We start from the raw sequence: 25,892 nt of genomic DNA on the forward strand, positions 1-25,892 counted from the left end.
AATATTGAATGAGTATTATTATATAATTCAAGTGTGCAAAATATTAACAAATACTTACATTCATGAAAATAAATTGAAGGGGATAATACTCTCCTTTTGGGTTCGAAATAACTAATGAACTAGGTTATGTGCTTGAATTATAGCAATAGGTATGTCTTCAATTAAGGATGCTGTATTACAGTAGTACCATACTTGAATAAATCATATTTACTGCAATGACAAACACCTTTGGAATGAAAGATTTTGAAACCTGTATTTTTTCCCCGTATTCCCCCAACAGATCCCAGAAATATAAATGAAAAGACGATTTTATCCAAATAAAATGTAAATGCTGGTTTCATAAAAAATACAATATACTTTCCATATGGTCACCGCTGTCCTTGCCTTTCCCTATGCTTAAAAAATTATTACTCCCATTACCTTAGACTAACTTTACTTTCTAAAATTCAAATGCCCTCGGATTTCTCTAACGCAGTTAAAAGTAAACTAAATCAGAATTACCCTCCTGAAGTATTTCTTGTTGGTCTAATTAAACCTTTTTTGAGATCGGCGCATTATTTCTTTACTCATTGCTTCAAGGTAGCAAAACTTGAATCATAAATTTAATATTCTGATTCAGTTTTTAAAGAAATTTTGACCTATACAAGTGATAATAATTAGCTAACAAAAAATAATTTCAGTGGACCTAGAATAGATGAAATGCGCTGTGGTAGGAATTAAGTTTCTTATTTTAAATAAAGACCTTAATATATATCCTCACGTGTAAGCAAAAATTTCCATTTATTTTTAGGCTACATAGCCGAATATTATTTGGCGCTGATTGAGATCAATATTATGGTAAGAAGTAACATATTCCTTGTAAAATAATAATAAGGTAAATAGTGTGATAAGGAGTTTATTCCGTATCTTATCTATCATCTCTCATCCCTTCAAATTCTCTAAACACATTCACTTCAACGGAAATATGAATACATAAAATAATAATAATAATAGTTATAATAATTAATCATGATATCATATACTTTACAAAGTTCATTTACACGTTTTTGTATTTACATGATGAAATGTCTGCATGTCTCTCATAACGATATCACTCCAGAATGTATGAATGAGTTGAGCATATATTTAATTAAAGTTTTGTCCTTGGCTACAACTAAGGTATTCAAAGCATTCAAACTCATGGAGGTTAGTCTGTTCAATGTTTCTTTCCATGCCATCTCATCTCTGAAATGAGAAAGGCGAACATGATATTTAGCTCACAGAATTGGAGGATCCATTGGATCCATGTCTCTTACTAGATTTTTGCTGCACTCCCCTGTGTACCTCTAGCGTAGGCAGCGCAACACTATGAAATGACTGAGCCCAACAAATTGTCAGTGTTTTAAGAGGTATATATTCCTCCAATGTCCACAAGAGCCATTCGCAAACGTGAATCTTTTCAGAGTCCGTTTACTCACACAATTCGGAATATCAATTCCACTCGATGCATTGGATTCACTCAGTTTTTAGAGATAGAAACCACGCAACGCTCCGGCACAAAGAGAAGCTTATTGAGAGGTGGAACGGCCATTTCATGGTTCCCGCGACGTCTTAGGTCAGTCGCGGGCTCCGTCTTGGAATTCATCCGCGACCCGCTACGACATCCCGGTGGAGCCGGTCGGAGATGGGATTGGAGACGGGGCGCTGAGTGACGGGGAGGTGGCCGGTGAGGCAGCGTGTGGAGGTTGGGGATTTGTCGCCGATGGCGTCGGCCCATGGGCCTGCTGGGGGTGCGACGGGGGAGGAGGCGGCTGGTGGCAGATTCCCGGGAACGGTCCGAGGGGCGATGGTAGTTGAGACGGGTGCGGGGCGTGGTGCTGGTGGTGCCTCTGCATCTGTACGAGAGGGTGCGGCGCCAATAGGTGGTGGTGTGGGTGGGATGGGTGGTGGGGGTGATGCGGTAATAGCCCGAAGGGTGGGTGGTGGTGGTGGTGAGGATGGTGATGCGGGTATAGGGGTCGGGCCGCCATTTTCAACTTCTCCAGCTCAGCCTCCTGAAGCCTCTTCGCCTTTGCCCTCCGATTCTGGAACCATATTTTGACCTGCGTCTCCGTTAAGTGAAGCGATGATGAGAACTCGGCTCTCTCGGCTATCGACAGGTATTGCTTCTCACGGAACTTCTTCTCCAGCGATAGAAGTTGCTGCGTGGTGAAGGGGGTTCGCGGCTTCCGGTTGGGTTTGTGCTTCCTGAGGTTGCATTTGATCTTCGGTGGGTCATTCGGATCTGCGTAGGAGGATAAAAGAAATGTAAAATGCCGTTGAAAATTATTTTGCATTCGTAACATTAAAAATACATAAAATGCAAATACAACAAAATTGTAATGTAAATAGCATATATTATGTGCCTGCTATTTGAACCTCAAGCAGTTACCATAGAGTTTTTTACTTATTGTAACTCATTATTCAAAATTTCTTGGCAAAATTCATAATCTTCTATCTCATATTTAATCGCTTATTGATATTTTTCCCGTTCAGTTTCATTAATGGCAAACTGTATTTGCATGATTTAAATTCAGTAACAGGCGAAAGTATTTAATTGTCTTGGGGATGCTTGATTTAAAATGTTTCCATCGTTTTTGATATGTTTAAAAGTCATTTAATAACGTATCCTGAATGTAAAATTAATAGCAGGAGTGCGCCGACACATTGTTTGAAACTGTAGGTAGAAATGAGAGCCACAGGTCATATCTATGAAATAATTGTCCAGTTGTTGCAATTCAAATCCTCTCTTATAACTAGAAAATTAATCTATACTGATAAAATTCTAAAGGTCGAATTCTCCCAGAGATTTGCATATGATATATAGGAACTACACTGAGAAAATTCACGGCTGGAATGAGTACCTGTTAGAAAAATCTTTGTAATTTAACAGTAAAAGTATAATTTTGAAATAATTTGTTTACTCAATCCAATTGCGTATACTTAAACTTTGCTCAAGTGGTTTCAATGTTTCTAACTCCTCCCAACTTTTATACCATTTGATATAAATCAGGGTGTATACCCAAGTATAACATTGACAAGCATTCGTTAGTGTAACTAGGAGTGGTGCTTGATATTTTCCTTTATTTTTATCCATCTTTATTCTTATTCTTTTGCAAAACTCAGTCGTAATAAAATTAAGACGGATGCAATTCTCGGGTAAGAGCATCACACATATTTAAATAACACTTATTTATATGCTAATACTCTCCATTCAATTTGCTCTTGAATATTTCGTGATATTGATAGGTGATAGTTGGAGCACTCCACTGCGAGCCTTCAAAGTCTCCACCACGGTGATTAATGTCATCAATCTTAAGGTAAAGCGTCTAAACGATAAATGATTGCGCAGTTTCATACATTATCGGAAGTAAATTTCAAGGTAAATTTTTTTGGCTAAACATGAAAGAAAGGTCTCTTCCATTCTGCACCATAGTTGCAAAACTCGTTTGATAGCTAGACACATATCGCCGCTCCCATAATTGCTTCAAAGAGTTATCCAATATTGTGAACAAATAATATGATAAATCATTTCGCTAACAATCAAGAATATAACTCCAAGTTTCTGAGTTTACTGGCACCTTGAGAACTATGATGTTGTGCTAAAAAAGTATGAAATGCAGGTATCACATCTAGCCAACACGTTGTAGTTCAAAGCTGCGTTAACAGGAATCTTTGAGGAGTTTAATTGCATTGTGAGTTGAACACACTTTCTTTCAAAATTACACAACATACATTGCATTCTAATTATTTCTCATAAAATATGTCAGCATTAAGTGTCAAAATTACTGCTGCCTGAGAACCGAAATATGGGTTCAGATCATAACTGCAATTGCTGGAGATACACGAACAAGAAATATTTGCTTGAAGAACTTGATTTAAAACCAATAGAAATACATAAGATTATGGGGTGTCGTATTATTAGTTGAATAGGTCAAATTCATGGATGACTACCCATTAAATGAGCTGAATCAGAAGGTTGTATTCTTAACCCCAAAGTAAAATGGCATGCATGCCATTTCCAACTTATTGTGAATTTCGTTTACAAAATATTTTTAAACTATTATCATGTTCTATTTAGTCATAATTATTATTGCTGCCCTCCAACGGAATAAAATTTAATTTCTCATTATTATTTCAATGCTATGATGTATATACGAGACTATTTCATTTTGAGTGTACCATAAACTAGCAAATCAGTTACTTTATTCGGTTCTTTTTTTGGCCAATTTAAAGTATATTAATATGTATTTATCCAAAGTAAACCATTGTCTAAGTAGTAATATTTTCAATCCCTGCTGATAATAATTACCTTACTTTACAGATTAGTTCGCATGACCTTAATTGATCATATTACTTAGTTTTTTATAACAATTCTATCAAATAGACGGATGTCCTTTGTTTCTGTTGTTGCTACAAGACGAGGATTATCACGAGAAATAGAGAAACAACTGCTTTGAGTTCATCGTTGACGTTCATGTCCGATAGATAAACCAGTATTCAGAACTATTAAGGTGTTGTATCCACTGGTCAGGCTAATTAGGTGGGAGCGAAGTGCTATGCGGTCGACGCAGCTGGCCCATGTGCCGAGATGGGCGACTGCAGCGGCCACGGCAGCTATCGGTGGCCGGGTCGTGGTGGCGTGGGTTCCGACACTGGCCCACACGCCCTGCACACCTGGACATTGGCAAGGGGGTGGAAGTGGGGAGGGAGGGGGCGGGAAAGAGCAGCCGAGGGCGGGTGAGGCGAGCGAAGTGGGAGCCTTATGTAAGGAGGAGGAGGAGGAATGGGTTTGAGTCACATAAACGTGCACACAGAGCTTAGCAATTAGATGTCCTCTTCTTCCCTCAAGGGTGGCGATGGACTCTGGACAATAGAGGACCTAACTCCCCAACCAGGTCCCAAACATCCTCTCTCCCACACAAATAGACACGCTCACGCAAAGCGGATCCTTTTAAATTATCAAGCGGCTCCTCCAAAAACCTCGTCGACATGTCCAGACGACCTGCCTGCCCACACCCGTCTTCCCTCTCGGAGCACCCACCAGTACCCACACCGGAAATCGCCGGCTGTAGTTTATTCGACGGAAACAGATATTTCGGACAACCTCTGCTTTGCTCCTTCCTCTCCCCTTCTTTCTTCCATTTTATTTCTTTCTCTATCTCCTCCGAACCCTGCCCTAAATCGCGGTTTTTGAGAGGAGAGAATAAAAATGAGGCGGGCGATAAACTTCTTTTTATTTTGCCGGGCGAATGTTAGCCTTGCCCATGTTGAACCAGCTGAATCGCCTTTCAGACGACGCATAATGACTGCTGAAGATCTTGGTGGCCGATAGCATTAACGCCTTATCTTCTTGGTTGTCGCACCCACAAAGAGAAAATTCTCGATTTTTATAGAATGGAAAGCAACCTTGCAGACGTTTTTATTTTCACATTGTGCTCTGGAGCCATCGTTTACAATAGAAGATTGGTTGCGTGGGGAAAAAAATATGTTCACGATGTCCATCCGATAGAGACATTTTCACCTATAAAGAAATGTACAGAACGTCGGAAATTTAATTTTCTTGGAGATTATAATTTTTCATCACTTAAAGTTATTTACCTAAGGATTTGCCCTTTATTAGGTTCTACATATATTCCTATTTGATTTAAATGCTTTCTACTCTACCGCATATGGCATACATATGTGTGTATACTACTGTCGTGTGAACCAAAAGTAATTTAAGACTGTGAATTCAATTGAGAAATCAACCCGTAAATAAGGTTTGCTCTACTAGATTAACTGGATAGTTCAAAGACTATTTAGCACTTAGTGACAAGCGATTCTTCACTCGCACGTATCCAAATAATGATTACTGCAGGTGTAAATGAATGCCAGACCGCAGTTACCGGACAATATGACGACAATTTCATTTTCAAAGTGAGGAAATTTCAAGTATTTCGTAAAAAATTAAGTCAATTTCATTATTTATGCATTCATAGCAATTTATGGACTTGAAAAAGGTAAAACAGAAGATCCTCTGCTCGCTTAAATTACTAGATTAAAATTATTAAATTTGCGTCATTTTTTTGTATTTTTTAATTCACCTCATTCAAAATTCGTCGCAAAAACTAGGAAATATCGAGAATTGACATAAAACGCAACAACAACAAGGGAAAGCAACTGCAAATTAAAGCAAAAATAGCTGGCACATTTGAGTAAACTCGAATTATTTATAATACACTTGGAAGTTTAAAAACCTATTGCTCAATCAATACATTTTTGTATTCAGTAATATACGTTTCAACCACTATTAACTTTCAATTGTCATTATGTAAAGCAGTCGTAAAGTAACCATGTTACTCGGTGACTTTGGAAGTAGGCATGAGTGAATTTGTTGAAATTTCCCTGGACGCGTTTATGCTGTTATTTATTGGATCCATTGAAAGTCCTCTTGCATATTAAGCTCATTTGTGCCCAAGCACTTTTCATGAATGCCATTGAAATTGTCAGGGTCCTTCCAATACTCGTACCAATGTGGAAATTCACATGAGATCATACAATTCAATGGCCTCCACCATGCCATATCCGAGATCGAGTCATAACATTAATCAATAACGTTAAGACTGAATTAAAAATTTAAATATTTGTGCATATGATATTCATAGTTTAATAAACCCTGATGTCTGAGCTCGTTTAACTGCAGAGAGTTCATAGTGTGTGACCCTCGCATACATAAATGTTTAAATATTTTCGATGTCCATGCTTGCTGCCTGCGTCGGCATTCTTTAAACATGCACGGGCTCATAAATACAATATGATTTTTGGAGGAGGTGGGATGGTCATGGAAGTCCCTAAAGGCCTCCTTCCTGTCCTTCCGGAGGTAGGCACAAGGTCAGGGTGATAGTCTGTCCCCGTGACCCATAGGGGAGGAGGGTAAGTTTGTGGGTGAGACGGTCACCTTGACATCCGGGGTAGAGGATAATTATAATTGTGCTTGCCTCTCGCCCTCCATTGTGCGACCTTCCGCGGCAGGACCCCCGCGGACACTGCTGGGTTTGAAGGGCCAGGGTTGGATGGATGAAGTGTGGTTAAATGCCGACTCACTTCCTCCATGATTGCCCCCCCTCCCCTCATAGCGCCAAAACTGAATCCACACTTAGCCGTTGCTTCCGGTCTCTGTTTGGCCTTCTACCTCCCCCAACACTCCCTTTCAAGTTCGTCCGAGAGGGGAAATTTAATCGATTCCGAATTGTTTCGCATAACTGGATTCTCATTACGGAGACAATGGATTTTTTCCCCCCCAGGCACCCTTCTTAACAACTCGCGAATGACTTGCGCCTCTATATATTTCCCACCCAATCGACAAACACGGGCTGGAGAACGAGACCTTTCCTTCCCATGACCTCTCCAAACCCCTCTATGATCCCACTATATAAGCAATCGTTAAAAGACCAGTTCAAGACACACGCGTTCCCATAAACACACACACACGCACGGATATATTGAGGCACGATGTTTGTTTCTTATGCCTATTCCTTTAAGGCTGATTTTTCCTGGCTTCCCTGTCGACAAGTTTTTTGATTATAATCCATCGACCTTCATTATTGCCGGTGTCTCGACAATTTTCCCACGTAGCGTCCGGAGGTGAAAGAAGAGGTCACCCGGTGTGTAATGTCAAAAGCCAAATTGCCCCGAAGAATTAAAGCGGGCGGTTTCCTGTTGCGTCCATGGCAGGTCGCGTAAAAGCGCCCATGCTACCTAGACTCCAAAAAATGAGGGGATACAGATGGTTGAGCTTCACTTTCGGGGAAAATGGCATTTTTGATTGTCTTGTACACCTTTTAGTTAATAAACACACCAGGATTCCTACAATAGGCCACCATTAAAACCCTACTACATGCCATATATATATTACGGAGGCATTGCTCTTGAGAATACATAAGGAATCATGCTAATAACTTCCTCTTCTTCCAAGAATAATTTGACAGAAAATACCAAATGACCATTTTAACGCCTAACTATTATCATCAATGTATCAAAACAGGTCGCATTTTCAAAAACGGGGTCTCCGTAGTTCAGGAGAAGAGTGTTGGAATACTAACCGTGGGGCCTGGATTCTATTCCACGGCAAACCTCTCTGGGCACTCTCAGTAGTGTGATCTTTCGGGTGCCAGATATTCCTGGGAAACCGTAGCCAGCACAGGAAAAGGAACTAGCCCCCATACCCTGATTGTGAATGTCATGCTCCGTTGAGTTTAACACTTGGTGAGATCTACAATCACCTACCAAACTGACCTTCGGGTTGATGGCTGTACGTATATTGATATTATATATAGATTGATATATCAATACTGCTGTTTATGCCATCTACATTAATATTTATGAGCGGTGGATAGCATCCTCTGGGGGATGAATACAGTCATTTTGTAATTAACTCTATGCGCTTAAAAAAAAACAATGGTAGGTTGTTAGAAAAACAAAATAATGTGCTTAATGTAAATTTTCTTCAACATATTTATATTATCATAAAAGACGCGCATTGAAAAAACCTTGTTAGAGCTCCGCTATGGAAAAATCTCTCATCAAAAGATAAAATCAATTTTCAACAACTATTGAAACTCGTATAGATTTACATAGAAATTGAAATTATGCATTCCACTCATTTGAATTCGCTAGCACACAAGAGTATTTTTTATGATTTTAAATTTTTCACAAATTCTTACTGAATTTTAAACTTGATCGTAAATGAACTATTACAAAAAAAAAGAGTTAAAACTTTGATTTTCATTCATTTTTCCCTCAGGTCTCTCATATTTTTGCCTTTGGTACTCTTATGATTATTGTCTTGAGCTTTATCGTTACTACGAAATACTCTGGCGAAAATAAAATTGAGCATCAAAGAACAGTAAGTATTTGGATGAATTAACCAGTATTCTTTAAACGCGTTAAAAATATCTTGAGACTCAAGTCAACTTCCGAGCTAGCGAAGTACCGTCTTCATTATTTTTTTCATTAATAGATAGAGCAGAGACGCTCACAGACCTCGCAATTCCTCGCAACCCTTTCCCGAATCGCTCCTGTCATCCTTCGTTACATCCCCTGACGCTCCCCACCCACCCGCCTTCTATCCCCACTCCTCCCCGTATCCATTCCTTCCTTCCGAACTCGGTGGAAAGCAGTTGTATAAATTACGGCAAACGTGAGCTCCACTTCAGATCGACCATCGCCGCTGGTTTCTGCCGCAATAATTTCCCGATATAGGCGCCCGCAAAAACATCTCCCAATACCTCATCTCGGTGCTCCGCCGTGTCTGCTTTCCCCACCTCCGCCCCCCTCCCCACACACATCCTCCTCCAAATGCTCCCGCTCTTATTGCGTGTATCTCCTTATAACCGTCCTTGGCACGACATCCCGCACCGCGCCAACAGGTTAACTGCTCCCCCTCCCAATCCCATTCCTAATGGAAGGGTTTTCTCCCATCGGGACAAATCTTGACCTCCCGCTTTCTCAGCAAATTCCCATCCAATCGAGTAATCCTGGATATACATCTCAATTATGCTCTTCCCTGAGTTCACCCCACCCCCTCGCTCTCTTTTCCCACTCCCGCTGCCCCTTTAAGAGAATGGATTTACCACCTTTAAAGAACGTAGAAGGCCTAAATGATACCAGGGGTATTTAATGAATGCCTTGCCTCGGGAGGGAATGGAGAGAGGTGAGAAGGGAGTAGCCAGGAATATGTTATTTTTACCTAAGATAATCATTCCACAGATAATATAGTGATGTCCAAGCCCTTGAAGAGATTTTATGTTTGGTGTCCTGGTATGATTATGGGAAAGTATATTGTAAATATCAAAATTGATGTATAGCATGGCATGATGTGTGGTTTTATTGGTACATTAATGGAGAGTGTTTAGTGGTATATGTATGTAATATGTATGCATAAATAATGCAAATCGGAAAATTTAATCGGAAAGCATAGGTTGAAGGAGAATGATACATGTCTCCAATTTTTCACAACATAATGAATTGAACTATTTTGTGATTCAACGAACTGGTTCAAAGTGCCAGTAATTAGACTTAATAAATAGCTATCACCTTTGTATCAACCACTTAAGCGTGAAAATCTAGCTCCAGCATCTTTGATGGGTTATTCTAAATAAGCGAGAAAGTTGTTTCATAAAAGCGATGCCAGGCAATCAAGTTTCTCGTTTTGTAATAGAATTATCAATTTTTAACTCCTTCCAGAAAATTTAGTAGAAAAATTATTTTCAATCCGAAATAATTATCCGTTAAAAGTATGTCAATTAATGCCATTTGCTCATGCTTCGCAGTTTATGACCGATCAAAAACTCCTCACACGGAATGCACCTCGATTGAATACATGAAATCACAATTACTCTATAAAAAATTAGCATTTATTTATTGAATGAGACCATAACGAGATAAAAAAACTGTATATCGAATATAAGAACATTATGCAGTCAACGTCTGAAAAATTCCTTTATTTAATTATAAGGAAGGCTGCTCCGACGAATGGGATAAAAGGATCTCATTAGGAATTTGATTAATAAGGTTTGCGAGAGAAGGAGACGGAGCAAAGAAAAAAACTTGCGCGCTCACTTCTACATGATATCCGCCCTCCTCATTTGCATTAGGCCTTCCCTTATTTTTTTTCCGGACCCAGACACTCCTCTCTCATATTTCTTCTCGTTTTCAAAAAAGCAGTCCATCCGAGAGACCTTCTTGATTATTCGATGGCATAAAAGCTCTCCCACCTCCCACGGCTTCATCACTATATCGTTACTCCGTCTACATCTCTCCCTCCCATACCCTTTACACTCTTTTCCTTGCCTATCTCCCCTCATCCGAAGAAGCACCTCCTTCCCGCACGCTGTCCCATCTTCCTAGAGCGTCTGGTAAACCCCCTCCAATGCTTCTAAGAGCCAGACAGAGCTGTTTTTGTCCTCAAAGCAAGCGCCTTACATAATCACTGTGGAACGTGAAAAAAAGGGCCGATGAAAAGTGGTTAAGACATGTTAAGTGAAGAAGCAATTGATGCGGAAACTGGGGAATGGCAATTGGAAGAAGTCGTTGGGATTCACGAAATGGGGAAGGATGGAAAATGGGAGGGAGGGAAATTAAGGAAAAAAATAAGAAAAATGCTGGAAATGAATAATACTCTCTGAATTTAATAAAGCGGCCGCGCACTGTTAAAATTATCGACGCCGCCACACGATCCCTTAGGAAAGTAATTTTTTCGATCGAAATACATATTACCCGGTCGATTTGTTAGAACGCAATCTCCCTTGCGAATTCATTTCTTATGGTATACCTAATTGATCGCTTGGAAAATTTCCTCGGGGAAACTGCTCACGCGGCAAGCTCGGGGAGGTAATTGGAGCAAGCGATATATAATTGGAAAAAAGACGCATCAAACGTGATAAAGAGTGGAAGAAATGGCGTTAGGAGAACCTGGGGGAGGTTTGTATAGATTTAAGAGATGAATGCATTCAAGAGATACTCCCGTTTTGAAAAAAAACTTTTAAGTATTTTACGGTGGCTGGATACCAACATCCGAGCAATGACTGCCGTGAAATTGATATTTTATGAGGATGACTTTGGAAATGAGTAAAAAACTAAGCTGAAATGATAATTCAACAAAATAAAGTAATTAACATTTCATTATGTATTTGCTATTCAATAGATATACTTTGGTTACAATTGGTTGGTGGTCGCTCTGGAGAAATACTTTTCTATTGAAAATATAATATGAACTTCATTGAAAGGTCGCTCTCTACACCATGGGCATTCATTGGAATTAATAAAATTCAATGAAATGAAAAACGAACCGACCGTTACGATTATTAATTATTTTTGCCTTCGAAACCAGATATTTTAATACTTTTTCAAAATTTATTTCTCTGAAATCTGAAATATACTCGTAATATCTCTAATTTGTGTGCAATAATTTAGTGTATCTCTCCGTAACATTACATTCTACCTGTTCCTTGAATTTGCGACTGTGTTGCTGAAAAATTCATATTCAATAGCATTCACACAGCTAGCAATAACAGCACGAGTGCGTTGAAAATTTCATGTACCATCTGTAATATACATAATATTTATATTATATTATTCTAGAATTTAACCAGCCTTCCAACTGAAATGAATGAATAAAACTTTCGAATGGAAGCACTTGAAAACTGCCTATGTGGGAGTAAAATGTCAGTTACAGTAGAATAGGGGGCATGATATTCTGTAATCGTATTGCAACGGTAGTCATAGGATTTACCTGTGATTGGTGGCAAAGTATATTTTTCCTTGTTTCTAATTTAATACTTCCTATTATTGCAGATCAAAATGAATTTCGTTATCATTTTCAAAGCCTTAGTTTTTAAAATTTGAATTTCCTACGACCTCAAATCTATGGAGTCATATAAACATGAGGAGAACAGTTTGTGCTTTCATAACAACCCCTATAAGTAGGAAATCTTATCACCGTTCAGAGGTGCAGAGGAGCTGAATTATGAAAAATTAGCGTTGGCTATTTGAGAAAAACAGAAAGTCGTCCCCTTCACACTCATCCAAATCCGAAAAGACTTTCATGTCTCACAAGGAATCCCTTTCATTTGCCGCCGTCTAAGTCCATGTGCCCTGTGCGTAGTAACGCCTAAGCATATTCACGGTCAATTAGAAAGCATCATTGACGTTAGGAGTAGGCCACAACACAGCTCAAGTCCCAAACGTGGTCACATTCACTTGAAGCCGCATGACACGTGCCACTATTCTTTTTCTAGCTAATCCCTTGATTTGTGCTTGCTCACAATAAGGGTAGTTTTCTCCGAATCTTTTTATCCATTCTTTCCAGCGACTTTTTTCTCATTCAGATTCACCTGCAGTTGGGTGATAAATCATGTAGGCAGTAGTTTTAAATCACATAGCCGACACAATCGCCCAGATAGCCAAAGAAAAACGCCTAATACTGCTTTAAAATGTTGCTCTCGTAATTCTGTGATAATGATTCGGCTTAAAGGTATCCGGATAATTTGAGCATGCCCGCAATCCTCTCTTTTGTAATAATAAAGATATACGGACCTACTAAGGCTAGTACACCTGTAGTACTACGCTTTATAGTAATTATTTTAGGTTTGAATAACAGAGGTAGATAGTACTGAAAGTTTGAATAATGGCGTATTTTAGTTTGGTATATATGTACTAAATGATGATTGCTTTTCATGTTTTAAATATATGCTGGCCAAAATATGTAAAATAATGATGCCTGGCTGGCATGTTTGGGGTCTCAAATGTTTTTGGAATGATATTTAATAGAATAGGAGACAGAGAGCTATTCGCTAGGCACTTCTAAAATGTCCAAGGTTGTACGCTTGAACTAAGCTCGGTTATATTCCCGGCACTACCACGATTTACCTATTATATGCACTATATAAGGAGTACCTTATTACCTGGAGTAAATTCTTTAATCAATTGGCTCAACCATTAAATTTATAAACTCTATAAAAGCAGTCCTATACACAATATAAAAAATTCAAATCATGTGCTGACTATGTTCATTTGGTCTTAAATTTTAAAAGAAGACTACACCGTTTATTATCGTCAGCTGGGTGCTATTGCGCATGACAAGTAAACTAATATGTAGCTTTAAGAAACCAATCTTTGGTGTATTGTCGCACATAGTCAAAACACAGTTATCCTCTCCATTTAAAATTTTAGAGAGCACGTAGTACAAAATCATTAATTTGTCCTGGCCGAGCGAAATGGACCCCTAGATAATGGAGCCATTGCATTTTTTTCGAAGAAAACCCTTACTGAATTATCTTTTGCATTCCAATTTCGTATTTTTAATATATTTATTCTCTATTTGCGTTTAGAATGAAAATATATTCTATTTCTGGAATTCAGCGACTGGAGCCCATCAATTTATCATCTCGGTGTGAACCGAACCTAAGCATTGACAGTTGACATAACCGTCGTAGTCTTGTCATTACATTCCAGGCAACGAAGTCTAAGGAATCCGATACTTACAAACGGTAAATGATAAATCTGATATTTTTCCCACAACTTTTCATTTGGCTCCCTAATTGTAAACAAATTACGAGTATCATTTTGCGCGGTCCTTTTCATTACTGGGATACTTTTTTCCAATCTCTCAATTTTCTATCACCAGTTGCTTCACATCGCATCAACCTCTCTCCCTCCCGTTGATTTTTACGCACCCCTCACCCGTCTCCTTATGCCGGCAACATCAATGCTCCTCCCTCCCCCGCCACTCTTTCACCCTCCAAATTCCCTCTCCATTTCCCCCCTTTTTCAACCATTCGCCCAATACCGAGTCCATATCACCCTCCACCACACTCTCAATCCTCCCCATCCTCTTACCCTCATTCTTCCCCATCCGCATAACATGCCTTCCTATTCCTGAACGCGAGGATTAATGAGCTCACCACTCTTTCTCTCTTCCACGCGTTCCCCCCTTCCCAACCAGCGGCCACAAACTCTTTACCCTTTACTCCCTCTCTCCCCTTCCCCGCTTAAGCAAACCGCCCACCTTCAACTCCCGCCCCCCCTCGCCCCCAAATCCCCGCCGCCTTCCCCTTTTACAGATCGCCCCTCTCCATCACTCACCCCCAACTCCCCCATCGCTCCCTTCCTCCACCCCACCCCTCCTCCTTGGAGAAGTCGATCCCTAAACGGTGACTGCCAGGCGAAGCAAAACGTCCGTGCAGTAAGGTTAAGTGTGCCTCATTCCCGCGTTCTGCCCTCCCTCTCCGGCAACCTACCCCTCTCCATCACTTCCCCTTCCTCCTCCTCTGCCCCCACTCCTTTCTAACTTGTGTTGTTATATATATATCGTTCTTTTTTCCATCCTCTAAACCCTTCTACAGTCCTTCGTCCCCTCCTATTGCCACTTTTTCCCGCAGCTCCTAAAATATATAGCCATATTATCACGAGTATGTTCAGTATCGCGTCACTATCTCTGCTATTTTTCAACAAAATATTTTGTGGGTAGTTTCCTCAGTAACTCTCTCCTTCACTTTATTTAACCTCTTAGATAACCCTTTAATAGACAGGCGATGGGATTTAATAACTTTTATCCACATTGCTTGGTTATCAAATATTCAATTATGCTCACTCTATGAGTAAACTCTGATATGGTTTGATTGACATGAATTGAAATGTAATTATTTTGCACCCTTACTCGCCACAGATTTCGCTCACGGAAGATAAGAGGATCAGGATTAGGAGGGACAGAGGAGCAATCCTTCAGCCCAAACCTCCCCCGACTGTCTACATTCATCATCTGTTTAGTTAAAGTATTAACATCGTTCTTGCTAGCTGTAAGTATGTTCTCATTCATTAAATATTTGCATGACCATTTCAAAATACATAGTTAATTCTTTTAGTTACGTCTATTGTAAGAAATAGTACTACTAATTAGTTTGTTGCATGCTTTTTTGAATATCTAACATAAGTTACAAAACAAACTTCGTATGATTTGCTTTATGTTTTCTAAAATATCTTCCGTACTAATCTCGAGGACCTGGACCAGATCAAGATATTCATATATTATTATATTGCACCCTAATTGTGGTTAATTTTGTTTAGTTTTCGGAAGTTCAGAAATCTTATTTGTGCTGAAACTGAGCACGATATAGTGACATACAGACATGTGGTTCACTGCAACCGCTGATTTTATGTGGCCAAGATACATACGCTTTTCACTCGTATCTTATCATGAATTTGTAAAATGATGAATGCGACAGCATTGCCTTTTAAAATTATTAGACCAGGCGCCTAATTATATGGGAACTTTACGGAGAAGCTCCAGTTAGTATCCTTTGTGGATTTCTTGTTCAGAAAATGCAAATTTTGTCATTAATACTTTTTCATTGGCGTCATCAGTTGGTCAAATAGTCAAACGCATTCTGTGAGGCAGTTGAAAAAATTAGGTAATTTTCAACTTAAACCAACGAGTAATGGAGCCGACGTAGTGGAAATAGTATATGTGTATATGTATATGCATATCTGTATATGCTCTCAGTTCCGTATCTAGATCCCAGTTTTTCTAGCATTGCAACAATAAACGTGTCGGAAAAATGGGAGCGGTGATTTAAACTGCCTTGTTCTTCTTGTGTCCTCGTACCTCCTTGCTCCACTCCGATTTCTTATCCGACTCCTTCCGTTCTTTCCAACCCCTTAACTCTCTCCCCCCCTCAGGATCTCCCCCCTTTCTTCCCGACGCCCCTTCTACTTGGCGAGCTTGGATGGCTTCCTTTCTGCCACCTACTCCTCCATTCTCCCCTTTTTCGTTCCTCCCCCCTCTCCTCAGGCACCCTGCCTCTCGCTTTTTTCATCCCATCAGAATTTTCATCACTGTTTACCTCCCCTCCTTCTTCGTCTGCCTTCCCCTATCTCCCCTCGTCATCTGTCGCGTCCTCTTTCGAGTCATCCGATTCCCTCATTCTTTCCCGACCCCTCTCGGCCTTCGTACCGCTTCCCTCACTCATCTCTCCGTGAACTACTGCTACATTTACCCAGAGTGCTAGGTCTCACAGCTATGTAAATGTCGATAGAAGCCGGATAGCACCACAAATGCGCCCGTAAATACTAATAAAGTAAAACAACAGGCCAGCGATATAAAATCAAGACAAGCAATATAGTTATTTTCATTCCTTCATTCTTAATTAATTTCATAATATCTGAATCCTAAGACATTTTGAGGTAAAAGGAGAGAGGATAATTGTCACTCATTGATTTAGATCTGGCACTTCTGATTTATTTATAGTATTACGAAGGTTATGATCGTCTTAATTATATTTAACTTGACAATTGTACGAAATCTATCCATTGGTCTTATGTTTTTTCCCATATCACTGCGCATGCTTCCTTGATGGTTACATCACGGTCTTCTTACGGTTTTGAATACCTACCTCTGGGAAAATGTAGGCCATCTCCCGCTGGTGATTGGAGGATAGGCAGACGGAATCGTGAAATTCTCGGCACGGGCTCAATAAGGCTATCGTGACTCGACAAGCGGACGTTGGACAATCCGTGGGCCAGATTTGGTATCGTTTTAAAGTTGAAATTTAAAGAACAAGGGAAAAGTTGAGAACTGATGGCCGTCGATCTTCTGATTCCTTATGCATTCCATCACGCCCGCTTTGTGACGCATTTCCATCGGAATCGCTTGACCGATGGAACATACTGAAACCTCGGCCTCATAAAACATTTATGTTAACGGTTTTTAATACACTTTAGATGTGATATTTTCATTCGCCTAGCATTAATTTTCTTGCTGGTGGAACTTTTTTGGGGTTAATTTGCCACTTTTGTAAATGAAATAATTGTTCATCACGAAATCAGCTGACTATGCTGTTTATTTTTCCTTTTCAAATCAGTAAATAGTAGTAGTGGGTATGTATGTGTTGTGTATATGGGCTATTAATTCAAGTAAATTTGGGGCATTTTTTTATTGCCTCATTCGCTATTGTCATCGTAATTAGTATTTTACAGACTGACTTATCCTGAAATTATCGCAAAAATATCAACCCAAAGTTATGGGTACGTTGTTTTTTTCTGTCATATTCAAAGTTCTACAATCATCAATATCAAATTATCCTCAAAAACTTCATTGATATGATACGAGTAGGATTATTTGTGCACATCCCATCGCTTATCCGACTGAAAGTACCAAACACTGATTTATGACTCTAACGTAACGTAATACGCAAGGAAAACGCACATTAGATTTTAAAGTTAATTTTAAGAAAAAATTGAGTTTCATCATAGAATTAGGTTAAAGTACAGTTAAAGTAGCGTGTATGGTAGTCCGAATATGCCATTTCACTATAACGAATGAAAAAGGTACATTATTTATTCTATACCTGATTCTTTCAAAGGTTGTGTAACAATTACTAAACACACAGCTAATTATAAAAAAAATAAAAAAACATAAAACACGTTCTCTTTCAGCAGAAAATATAATATTTCATTCAAGAAGTTCTCTCGGGTTTCCCACCGGGTCAAGTTGTAGTGCACCGACGTTTCGAAGGCTGACTCTGCCATCGTCTTCAGGGTGCACTACAACTTGACCCGGTGGGAAACCCGAGAGAACTTCTTGAATACCATACGCCGGGAAAACATGAAATCCTTCATAATATTTCATAATATAAAGTCTAATGAGATATATATATATATATATATATATATATATATATATATATATATATATATACATATATATATATATATATAAAACTATTACACTGCCTAGCGTTCTTATGTCTCATTACTAGTTTGGTAATTAGAATCTTAGAATATTTGAAAATGGCTGAAATCACATCAAATCAGAAAAAAAACGAATAAGGATTATTCCCAGCCCATGGTTTTTCCTCTAAAAATACGTAATGTCACTTAAACACGTTCGTGTGTGAGACAGATTACAACTTTAGCATATTACGAAGTGTAACGCTTAGAAGAAAGGAAGCCTTTCTTGGGAAGTTTCTGCCTCGCCCTCGAAAGCCACTTCTAAATTTCACAAATAGGCTCTTTGATGGCGTCAGGGAATTTTCTAAAGACTTAACAACCCCGCGACAACAAACTGGTTGAGCGTCTCAAACTCCCCCCCCCCCCCGTGTTTTGTGAAAGCTGGCGACACATGGAAGCGCTAAGATCTCCTTCGCACTAAAAGAGGAATTCGTTTAGCGGACGCGGAGCTCAAAAGAATCCGAAGCAAAAACATTCCTGCACACAAGTGATATTCAGAAAATTAAGTTCCGCCTTTCGTTAAGAAGAAAATCATTTCATTTGGGAGTAATTCACGATTTTGTCCTTATTGTGACAGAATGAGTGACACTGATTTAGAGTCGATCCGCTTCAAAGGGCCTTCACTATGTAAAAAGGAAGGACAGGACTAAACCAATGAGCATGTGTCGGACTGTATCCGAAATATAAAAAAAAGACATTATCTATTTCCGTGAACTACCTTTTTCTAATAGTCCATCAATCCATTAAGAACTCAAACATTCGTGTTGTTTGCTCGGAACCTATCCTCGTTCCCCATCTCAGAATACCATTGAGACAGGCGTAAAAAATTAACCATTGCTGAGGTGAGGAACTACGCACGACGGGCATAACATAAGCTAAACGTCAAAAAGAGTAATATTAATGATTCTAGCGGCGGCGACGACAGCGTATCTGCAGCTTCGGGTACTTGGTGTTGAAGAGTGGAGGAATGACCGGGCTCGAATCACTAACGACTGGGTCTAACTTATTACCTCTGTCACTCATTTATTCTTCTTTATTTCGAGCACAAAACGCCACAGACTATGTGGAAAGGAATTGAAAATCATTAGTTACTGAGTTGAACACTTGTACCACTGTTGTCATCTCTGAAGAAACTTGTGGCGTGAATTAAGCGTCTCTTGAATGGAATATTATGTAAGTTTAGGGTATAATATCATTATTACTACGAATCAATCAAATAAAGAATGGTTTTTTACGTTAATTTGCTAAAATGTTCTTTGCATGAATCATATAGCGTTTTATAATAGCTTTGCTGTTCCTCAATTGAGAAAACCAAGAGACAAATAATTGATTTTACAAAGAATAGTAAACTCAAAACGCCAAATCTAAATGCAAAAATTGGTTAGCAAAGGCATAAAATACCTTGAAAGAAGTTCAGAATGCCGCATGTTCAATTAACGGATGCTAAAACGGGAGTCATTCATGAGACAGTGGTTCTTTCACTCTATGAAATCCTTCGATTCAGGTATCTAACTAGGCATTTATAAATATCGTATTGACTAGCACAATTGAGGGAAAAATGATAGACTAGAAAAACCAGTGCCGTTACGCATTCATCATTCCAGCCTTCAATTTATTCATTGAATAGGAATTCCGATTGAGTGGTGTGGTTGTTTTGCCTTTAACTAGACATTTTGAATTTCGGTTTAAAATATTATATGAGGATCAAAATATTTGCGAAATTCCCTTAGTGAATAGGGTATCGTAGGTAAAATATAAGGAAACGGAAGTATAGTGGGAAGGGAGATTCTAGGGCTCACTTGGAGCCTGAAGAGTAGCATTACGCTCTATGCCTATCCCTAAACGTTCAAACTCTCTATTCGAATGTCTCTTTCGAATCCGAGGTCTCTCATTCGCAAGTTTTAATTACAGTCCATTTTCCCTGCATACGTTCGCCATCAACATCGTCATGTTTCCAGATAAAAATGCTCCATACCGGGTTGATTATGATATTTTCAGAGGTTACCGACTAATCGCCTACGAAGTCAACCCAGCGTTTTTTTTCAAATGTTCATTTTTACTCACTAGTTGACCAAATATGTCATGCATGAGTTACTTCTCAATAAAACTATTTTTGGCACTGACATTATATATCCACAGTATTTATGTAGGTTTAACAAATTTCTTGCAAAATTTTGCCTCAAAATTTTACCACACTATTAGAGCATAAAATTATGTGAATGGATGAAAGTGGAAATATTTTACAGTACGAGTACATTATTGTATATCAGTTAAAAATTAAAATTTAGAAGAAATTTAAATTTTCAGGCAAAAGGACATATCATGACTGAAGGATTAACAGAAAAGGAAATTTAAGTACAGAATTTGTTAAATTGAAAGTCCACAGGTATTGACACATTATCGAATGGGTGGTAATTTTTTAAAACTGAAAAGTGAACCAACTTGTTCTCTCTAGATCAAAGTGTTTAAACATTTTATCCGATGCTGCATCACGGTTCTGAGGACTAAAATTGTGTACTTTAATTAATAACTTTATGTAATGTCTGAATGGATAATTTATCAACAACGACCATAATGGTCGTCATCAGTGATTACTATTTATTTCGTATGAGGACATGGCACAAACGTCTCCTCTTTCATAGCGTCACTTGACCAATGATGGCGGAGGAATCACTCATCACCATACCTTAAACAAAAATGATTATACTGATTATTACACATTTATTATAACACATACTGATTTCTAAATATAATTTCTAAATTTTCGTAGCCATGGACCATTGTGTTTTTGGCTAAATAAATGCGTTGCTTCTTATACTATCTGGCATTGAAATTTCTAATATACCCTCAGAGGATGGAATGAATATCTTTAAATATATCCGAATCAAATTTAAAGAAATGAAATTTGAAGCTGATATCAAATAAGCTTACAAAGTATTATCAAAAGTATGATTATGATCCCTCGGTGTTACAATAAGCTATCGAATATTTGCACTCATGAGCTGAATCTTCAATAGGATACCATATCCTTCAATGACTGCCTTGCCGTAGCGATGTCGTCAAACTAGAAACTGCTGGTGCTGGTCATGCTTAGCTGTTTTCATTTTTCTTCCATTTCCTTGGAAAAAACAAGTTAATAAATGATGGAGAGATACACGTTCTGACGATCCGTATTTTTTCCTAGTACGTTGGTGCATTGTTCCTGAGCTGAGGAGGCGTAATTCTAATTCTGAATGCGGAATATTATGAGAATATAGAAAAGAAAACGAATTAATTCTAAATTTATCTGATTAAAATTATAAGTAGATAAATCAATATTGATGATCATAAAATTATATATATATATATATATATATATATGTGTGTGTGTGTGTGTGTGTGTACTCATAATGACAATGTAGGGACAATTTCTGCTACATACTTACAAGTAAATTTAAAATAAATCGAAAAAATCTCATTTCCTTAGAAAAAACGAATTTTCCGAGTTCACGGCCTACAATTTATACTCTACGTATTCAACATCATGTATTATTAGCAGGGGAAAACTAATTAAATAAATACAATGCCTTGCACTAAATAGAAATCATTAAATGGATGCTTGGCTTGAATGGATTAAATGGACCTTTGTTTCACTATAAAGGCTTTTCTTTACTAATGCATCCAAATAATTTGTATCTATTAGTTTTTAGTACTTTTGAACTTTGCTATAACGGAAATTTCTAAAATTATTTTCGACTTCAATAACTGAGGTTGAGGTTTTATTTTTATTGCAATCCTATTTCCTTTTCAGTGTTTTCTCCATAGCTAACATGATTTTATTCTTTATGCTTGTTAAAAAGTGGATTAGGTATGACATACCTGCATCACTTTTAAAATATATTTTCCTCATTGGAGCTAATTTTCACTTGCACCGAATACTAGGACGATATCATCGAAGATTTTTCTCCAACCCCAAGAAGATCGTTTTTACTGCGGAAGGAGCCAACTCCAGGTCACTTAGCTCGAGGTAGGCAACGTCTGTCACCATTGCGTACACAACCGTGCAAGACTCTGCATTTAACCTCTAAAACGCCGACCACTCCTTACTCAACGCCATCGTCACCCTTCGTTCTCCTCAAGCCGAGTCCCTCCCCTCACTCCAGACACCTTCACGGTTGCGTGGCAACTGTGCCTGCCCAAGGAGGCGAGTCCGCACAGCCGCCGGCGCTAATGACTGCCATCACTTGAGACCATTCACTCAACGTACACACACGGCCCGGATAGGTACCTATATTAATTACTGCTCGTGCGTCGCCCAGTACGCTCGTCCCATTCCATGGCGAAATGGGAAAACAGAGAACTTGGGCGATAAACCCTTCATGGGGCACACAATCGAGTCTTTGCATCCGGCACGCAGAGTCACCGGGTGGGACAGAGCGGGGAGGGAAGGGGTAAATAAAAAGAAACATGGGTTCTACGATGGAGAATTGAAAGAGAGAAGTGTTTCCCTTTACTTGGTGTCACGTTCAGGCGTATCTGCGAAACAAGGAATGCTAAGCTAAAGCGTCGGGTATAATTAGCACTGATTGGTTGGCTTAAAGACTTGAATAGCCACGTTTATATACCTCCCACTCCCCTTCGATTTTCCTGAGAGGTCGTTTTCCACTATGAATATACCGGTTTCGGCATGCAGGGTAATCGCGTTATATGCCGGTCAGTAATTTCGTGAAGGTTCATTATCTCACGGTTTTCTAAGGGGACTGCGTCAAGAAAATATTATTCATATCTTTCCCTCCAGACACGAATGTGATGACCGAAGGATAGTGCATGGTAAAATCTACGAAAATCATTATTTCAAGTTCATTTATATCACTGAGGGTACGCCAAAATTTTCGAATGATTTTTAATTTGTTCGTTGAAATCTCGATTAATATTGCAGTGTATTTTTTGTTTCTTTCTCTCAAGTGCAGCAATAAAAAAAGATTAAAAAATTGACGAATTGGTTGAAAGACTTCCCTAGTGATTACACGCTAAGTGTTTGTGTGTGCAATTAGTAGATAATGACTGATTAAACTACCTACAGGTAAAATGATAAAAAATTACCTACGCAAAAATGAAATATTTTAAAGCAAAATTATAATAATGAACTTAAACGCTCATTCCGATGCAATTGAAGGTCGAGAAATTAGGTTTCGACCAAAGCTATGAAACTACAGCAGTTTTCATTCCACACTTTATTTCCCCGACACAAGAGAGTCTTTGGATAGTATGTGTGATTTGTCTCAAGTGTCGTAAGGCAGAGTTTATAGAAAACAATCTATGTCTCCGATTTACAGTATCGAACAATTATCGTATGTAAGCACTGCACCCATTTTCACTTACGTTCCAAAACAAAGTTTTAGTTCCATGCGACTTGCTAATTTTCCCTCTTCGGATGCCAGAATGAGGCTCTAAGTCGGTATTTATTCCGACTTGTGAGTTTCTGAATGTGAACGAGACAATTAGAAGCAATAATGGCGTCGGAATGGCGCAGTTTCGAATGTTTTCCTCCCGACACCGGCTTTGATTTTTCTGATTAGGCGTTCTGACACTTGACGGGAATATGCATAAATAAACCTAATTATGTGCGTCATAGCCGTTAATTCTGGTAATCAAAGGCAATTACCTCTTCAACACAAGATAAACTCCTTGTGTAATACCACATTAACTAGATTAAGAAGTTGATCAATCAAGAAATGCCTTCGTTCTTCTCCTTGACGTTCTTTTACCAGAACAGCTGTTAGCCCCTTTTCCCGAGAGATCGAGTTACAGTTTCCGACCGCATGACAAAAAATCCTTCGATGATAAATATTGAACGGAACTTATTAGGTCAGTATTAAAATACACTTCTGATGTCAGGTGTTCCCTATTTATTACAGGAACCGATCTTCTCTTTTAGAAATATTTCCGCAAATGAGTAATTCCAGAAAATTATTTTACAAAATAATAGGCCAAATTCGACCAGGATATACTTGGGCAAAGGATACTTTAAAATTCGTACAGCGGCAGTCACAGTAGTCTATTAATTCAGAACGTGCGGCATTTTAGTCGTAGTGCCGCCGTAGAGGTGACGTGGAGTTCATGATGCATTTCTAAATTTCCAAATGCTGAAAGTTGGAGAAATATTCTCCGCAGTAACAATCATCTTCATGATTCGTATTCATTTTTCGTCTCTTGTGGTTACAATCAGGATATAATTCGTCCTGACTCATTCGTCCCAATTCGGTCATAATAACGTGTTCTGTGGAAAGATGGTCATTTTCGGATATCATTTCTTTCGAGGATATCAAATTGCGATCCTTCTGTATACTAAATTGTGAAGCATTAAGCTAACAATAGAATATTACCGCCAATTACAGAATTTTTACTTTTTAATTGGATCATGAAAAAAAATCATTTGGTAAACGAATGCTCAACTTGGTTGAAAAAAACGTGAGAGGCCTTTAGTTCGAGAAAATATTATATTAAACGAAAGCGTCAACAGGATGAATGCTCCGCCTTTCGCCTTGTTATTTGTTTCCTGGGGAAGAACCGTTCGGAGAAGTAGCTTATGTAGGACGAGGAATGACTTTTAAAAACGGTGATACATTGATGACTACACTATATGTTATTGAACCGGTTTTTCTTCAAGATTCCCCTTAATCTCCGTCTCCTCCTCCTCCCTGTAGATCATGCTAGCGGATTCTCCCCACGTACGGGTTTTGCGGCTTTAACGTTCTCATAGTGTCTTGCATTGTCGCACGAACTCATTAGGTAGGTTCTACACCCCTTCCGCGCGGGAGGGATCTGAAACGGCGCTACATCGGTGGCTAATTACGCGTAATTGCCGAGCAAAATGGACGCATAAGGCTGGTTAGGCACTGTATAGAGTGTTTGGGAAGGGTGTTTAGAGGAGGAGAGGATGGAGGAGAAGCTGGCGACGCCACCGTCGGAGTTGCCATAAGATTCGATTCTGCGCAGAAGACTGCTCCCATGTTCCACGCCCCCTTATTCAAATTTCAACGGCGAGGGAAGGACTTGGCGTATGCTCAAACCATTAGTGGGACACATTTGCGTTAATTACTGTAGGAGAATATAGTATTAGCGATGAATTAATTTTACATGGCTATGAATTTTCCAATACAAAGGAAATTTATGCACAGAAGTGCAAACCATATTTTATGGTCCTTTGGCATAAACAGGAATGTATTTAGGCATGAAATACACATCATTAGGGAAATCATTCCGTTTTTGAAATTATACAGCACCTTAATTTTCGATTGGCTATTTTACTATTTTAAGATAAACAAACTTTATTCTTGAACATATTTTTCTAGGAATATTAATTAGTATATAAATTAAGTATTTAGTCTAGCTTGTTATTTTCTATTGACCATATGCAGGTCAATTATCTCATTATTTTTATAAAACGTACCTTATTGAATAAAGAAATTTGTATTTGTTTAAGAAATAGTATTCAAACAAACAACTTTCAAACGTTGAAATCCCAGGTATGTTTAAGAGACCAAATCTGGCATAATCCATGTGGAAATGCAAATGCTCTACGGCTCGTAGAATAACTATTGTATATTATCTAATTCAATATTAGG

General features: G+C 38.7%; 1 protein-coding gene across 1 annotated transcript in view; it reads right to left on the reverse strand.

Annotated features, from left to right (window-relative positions):
- Window positions 1-917: 917 nt before the first annotated feature.
- Window positions 918-25,892, reverse strand: part of Dr (muscle segmentation homeobox protein Drop) — a 38,631-nt gene continuing 13,656 nt past the window's right edge. The window contains exon 2 of the mRNA XM_071585191.1: window positions 918-2,263. Within this exon, the coding sequence (XP_071441292.1) occupies window positions 1,635-2,263 (629 nt within the window). The 3' untranslated portion in view covers window positions 918-1,634. The remainder of the gene's footprint in view (window positions 2,264-25,892) is intronic.

This window comes from Hetaerina americana, unplaced genomic scaffold (assembly GCF_022747635.1).
Source record: "Hetaerina americana unplaced genomic scaffold, ioHetAmer1.1.p SCAF_2, whole genome shotgun sequence".
Classification (NCBI taxonomy): Eukaryota; Metazoa; Arthropoda; class Insecta; order Odonata; family Calopterygidae; genus Hetaerina; species Hetaerina americana.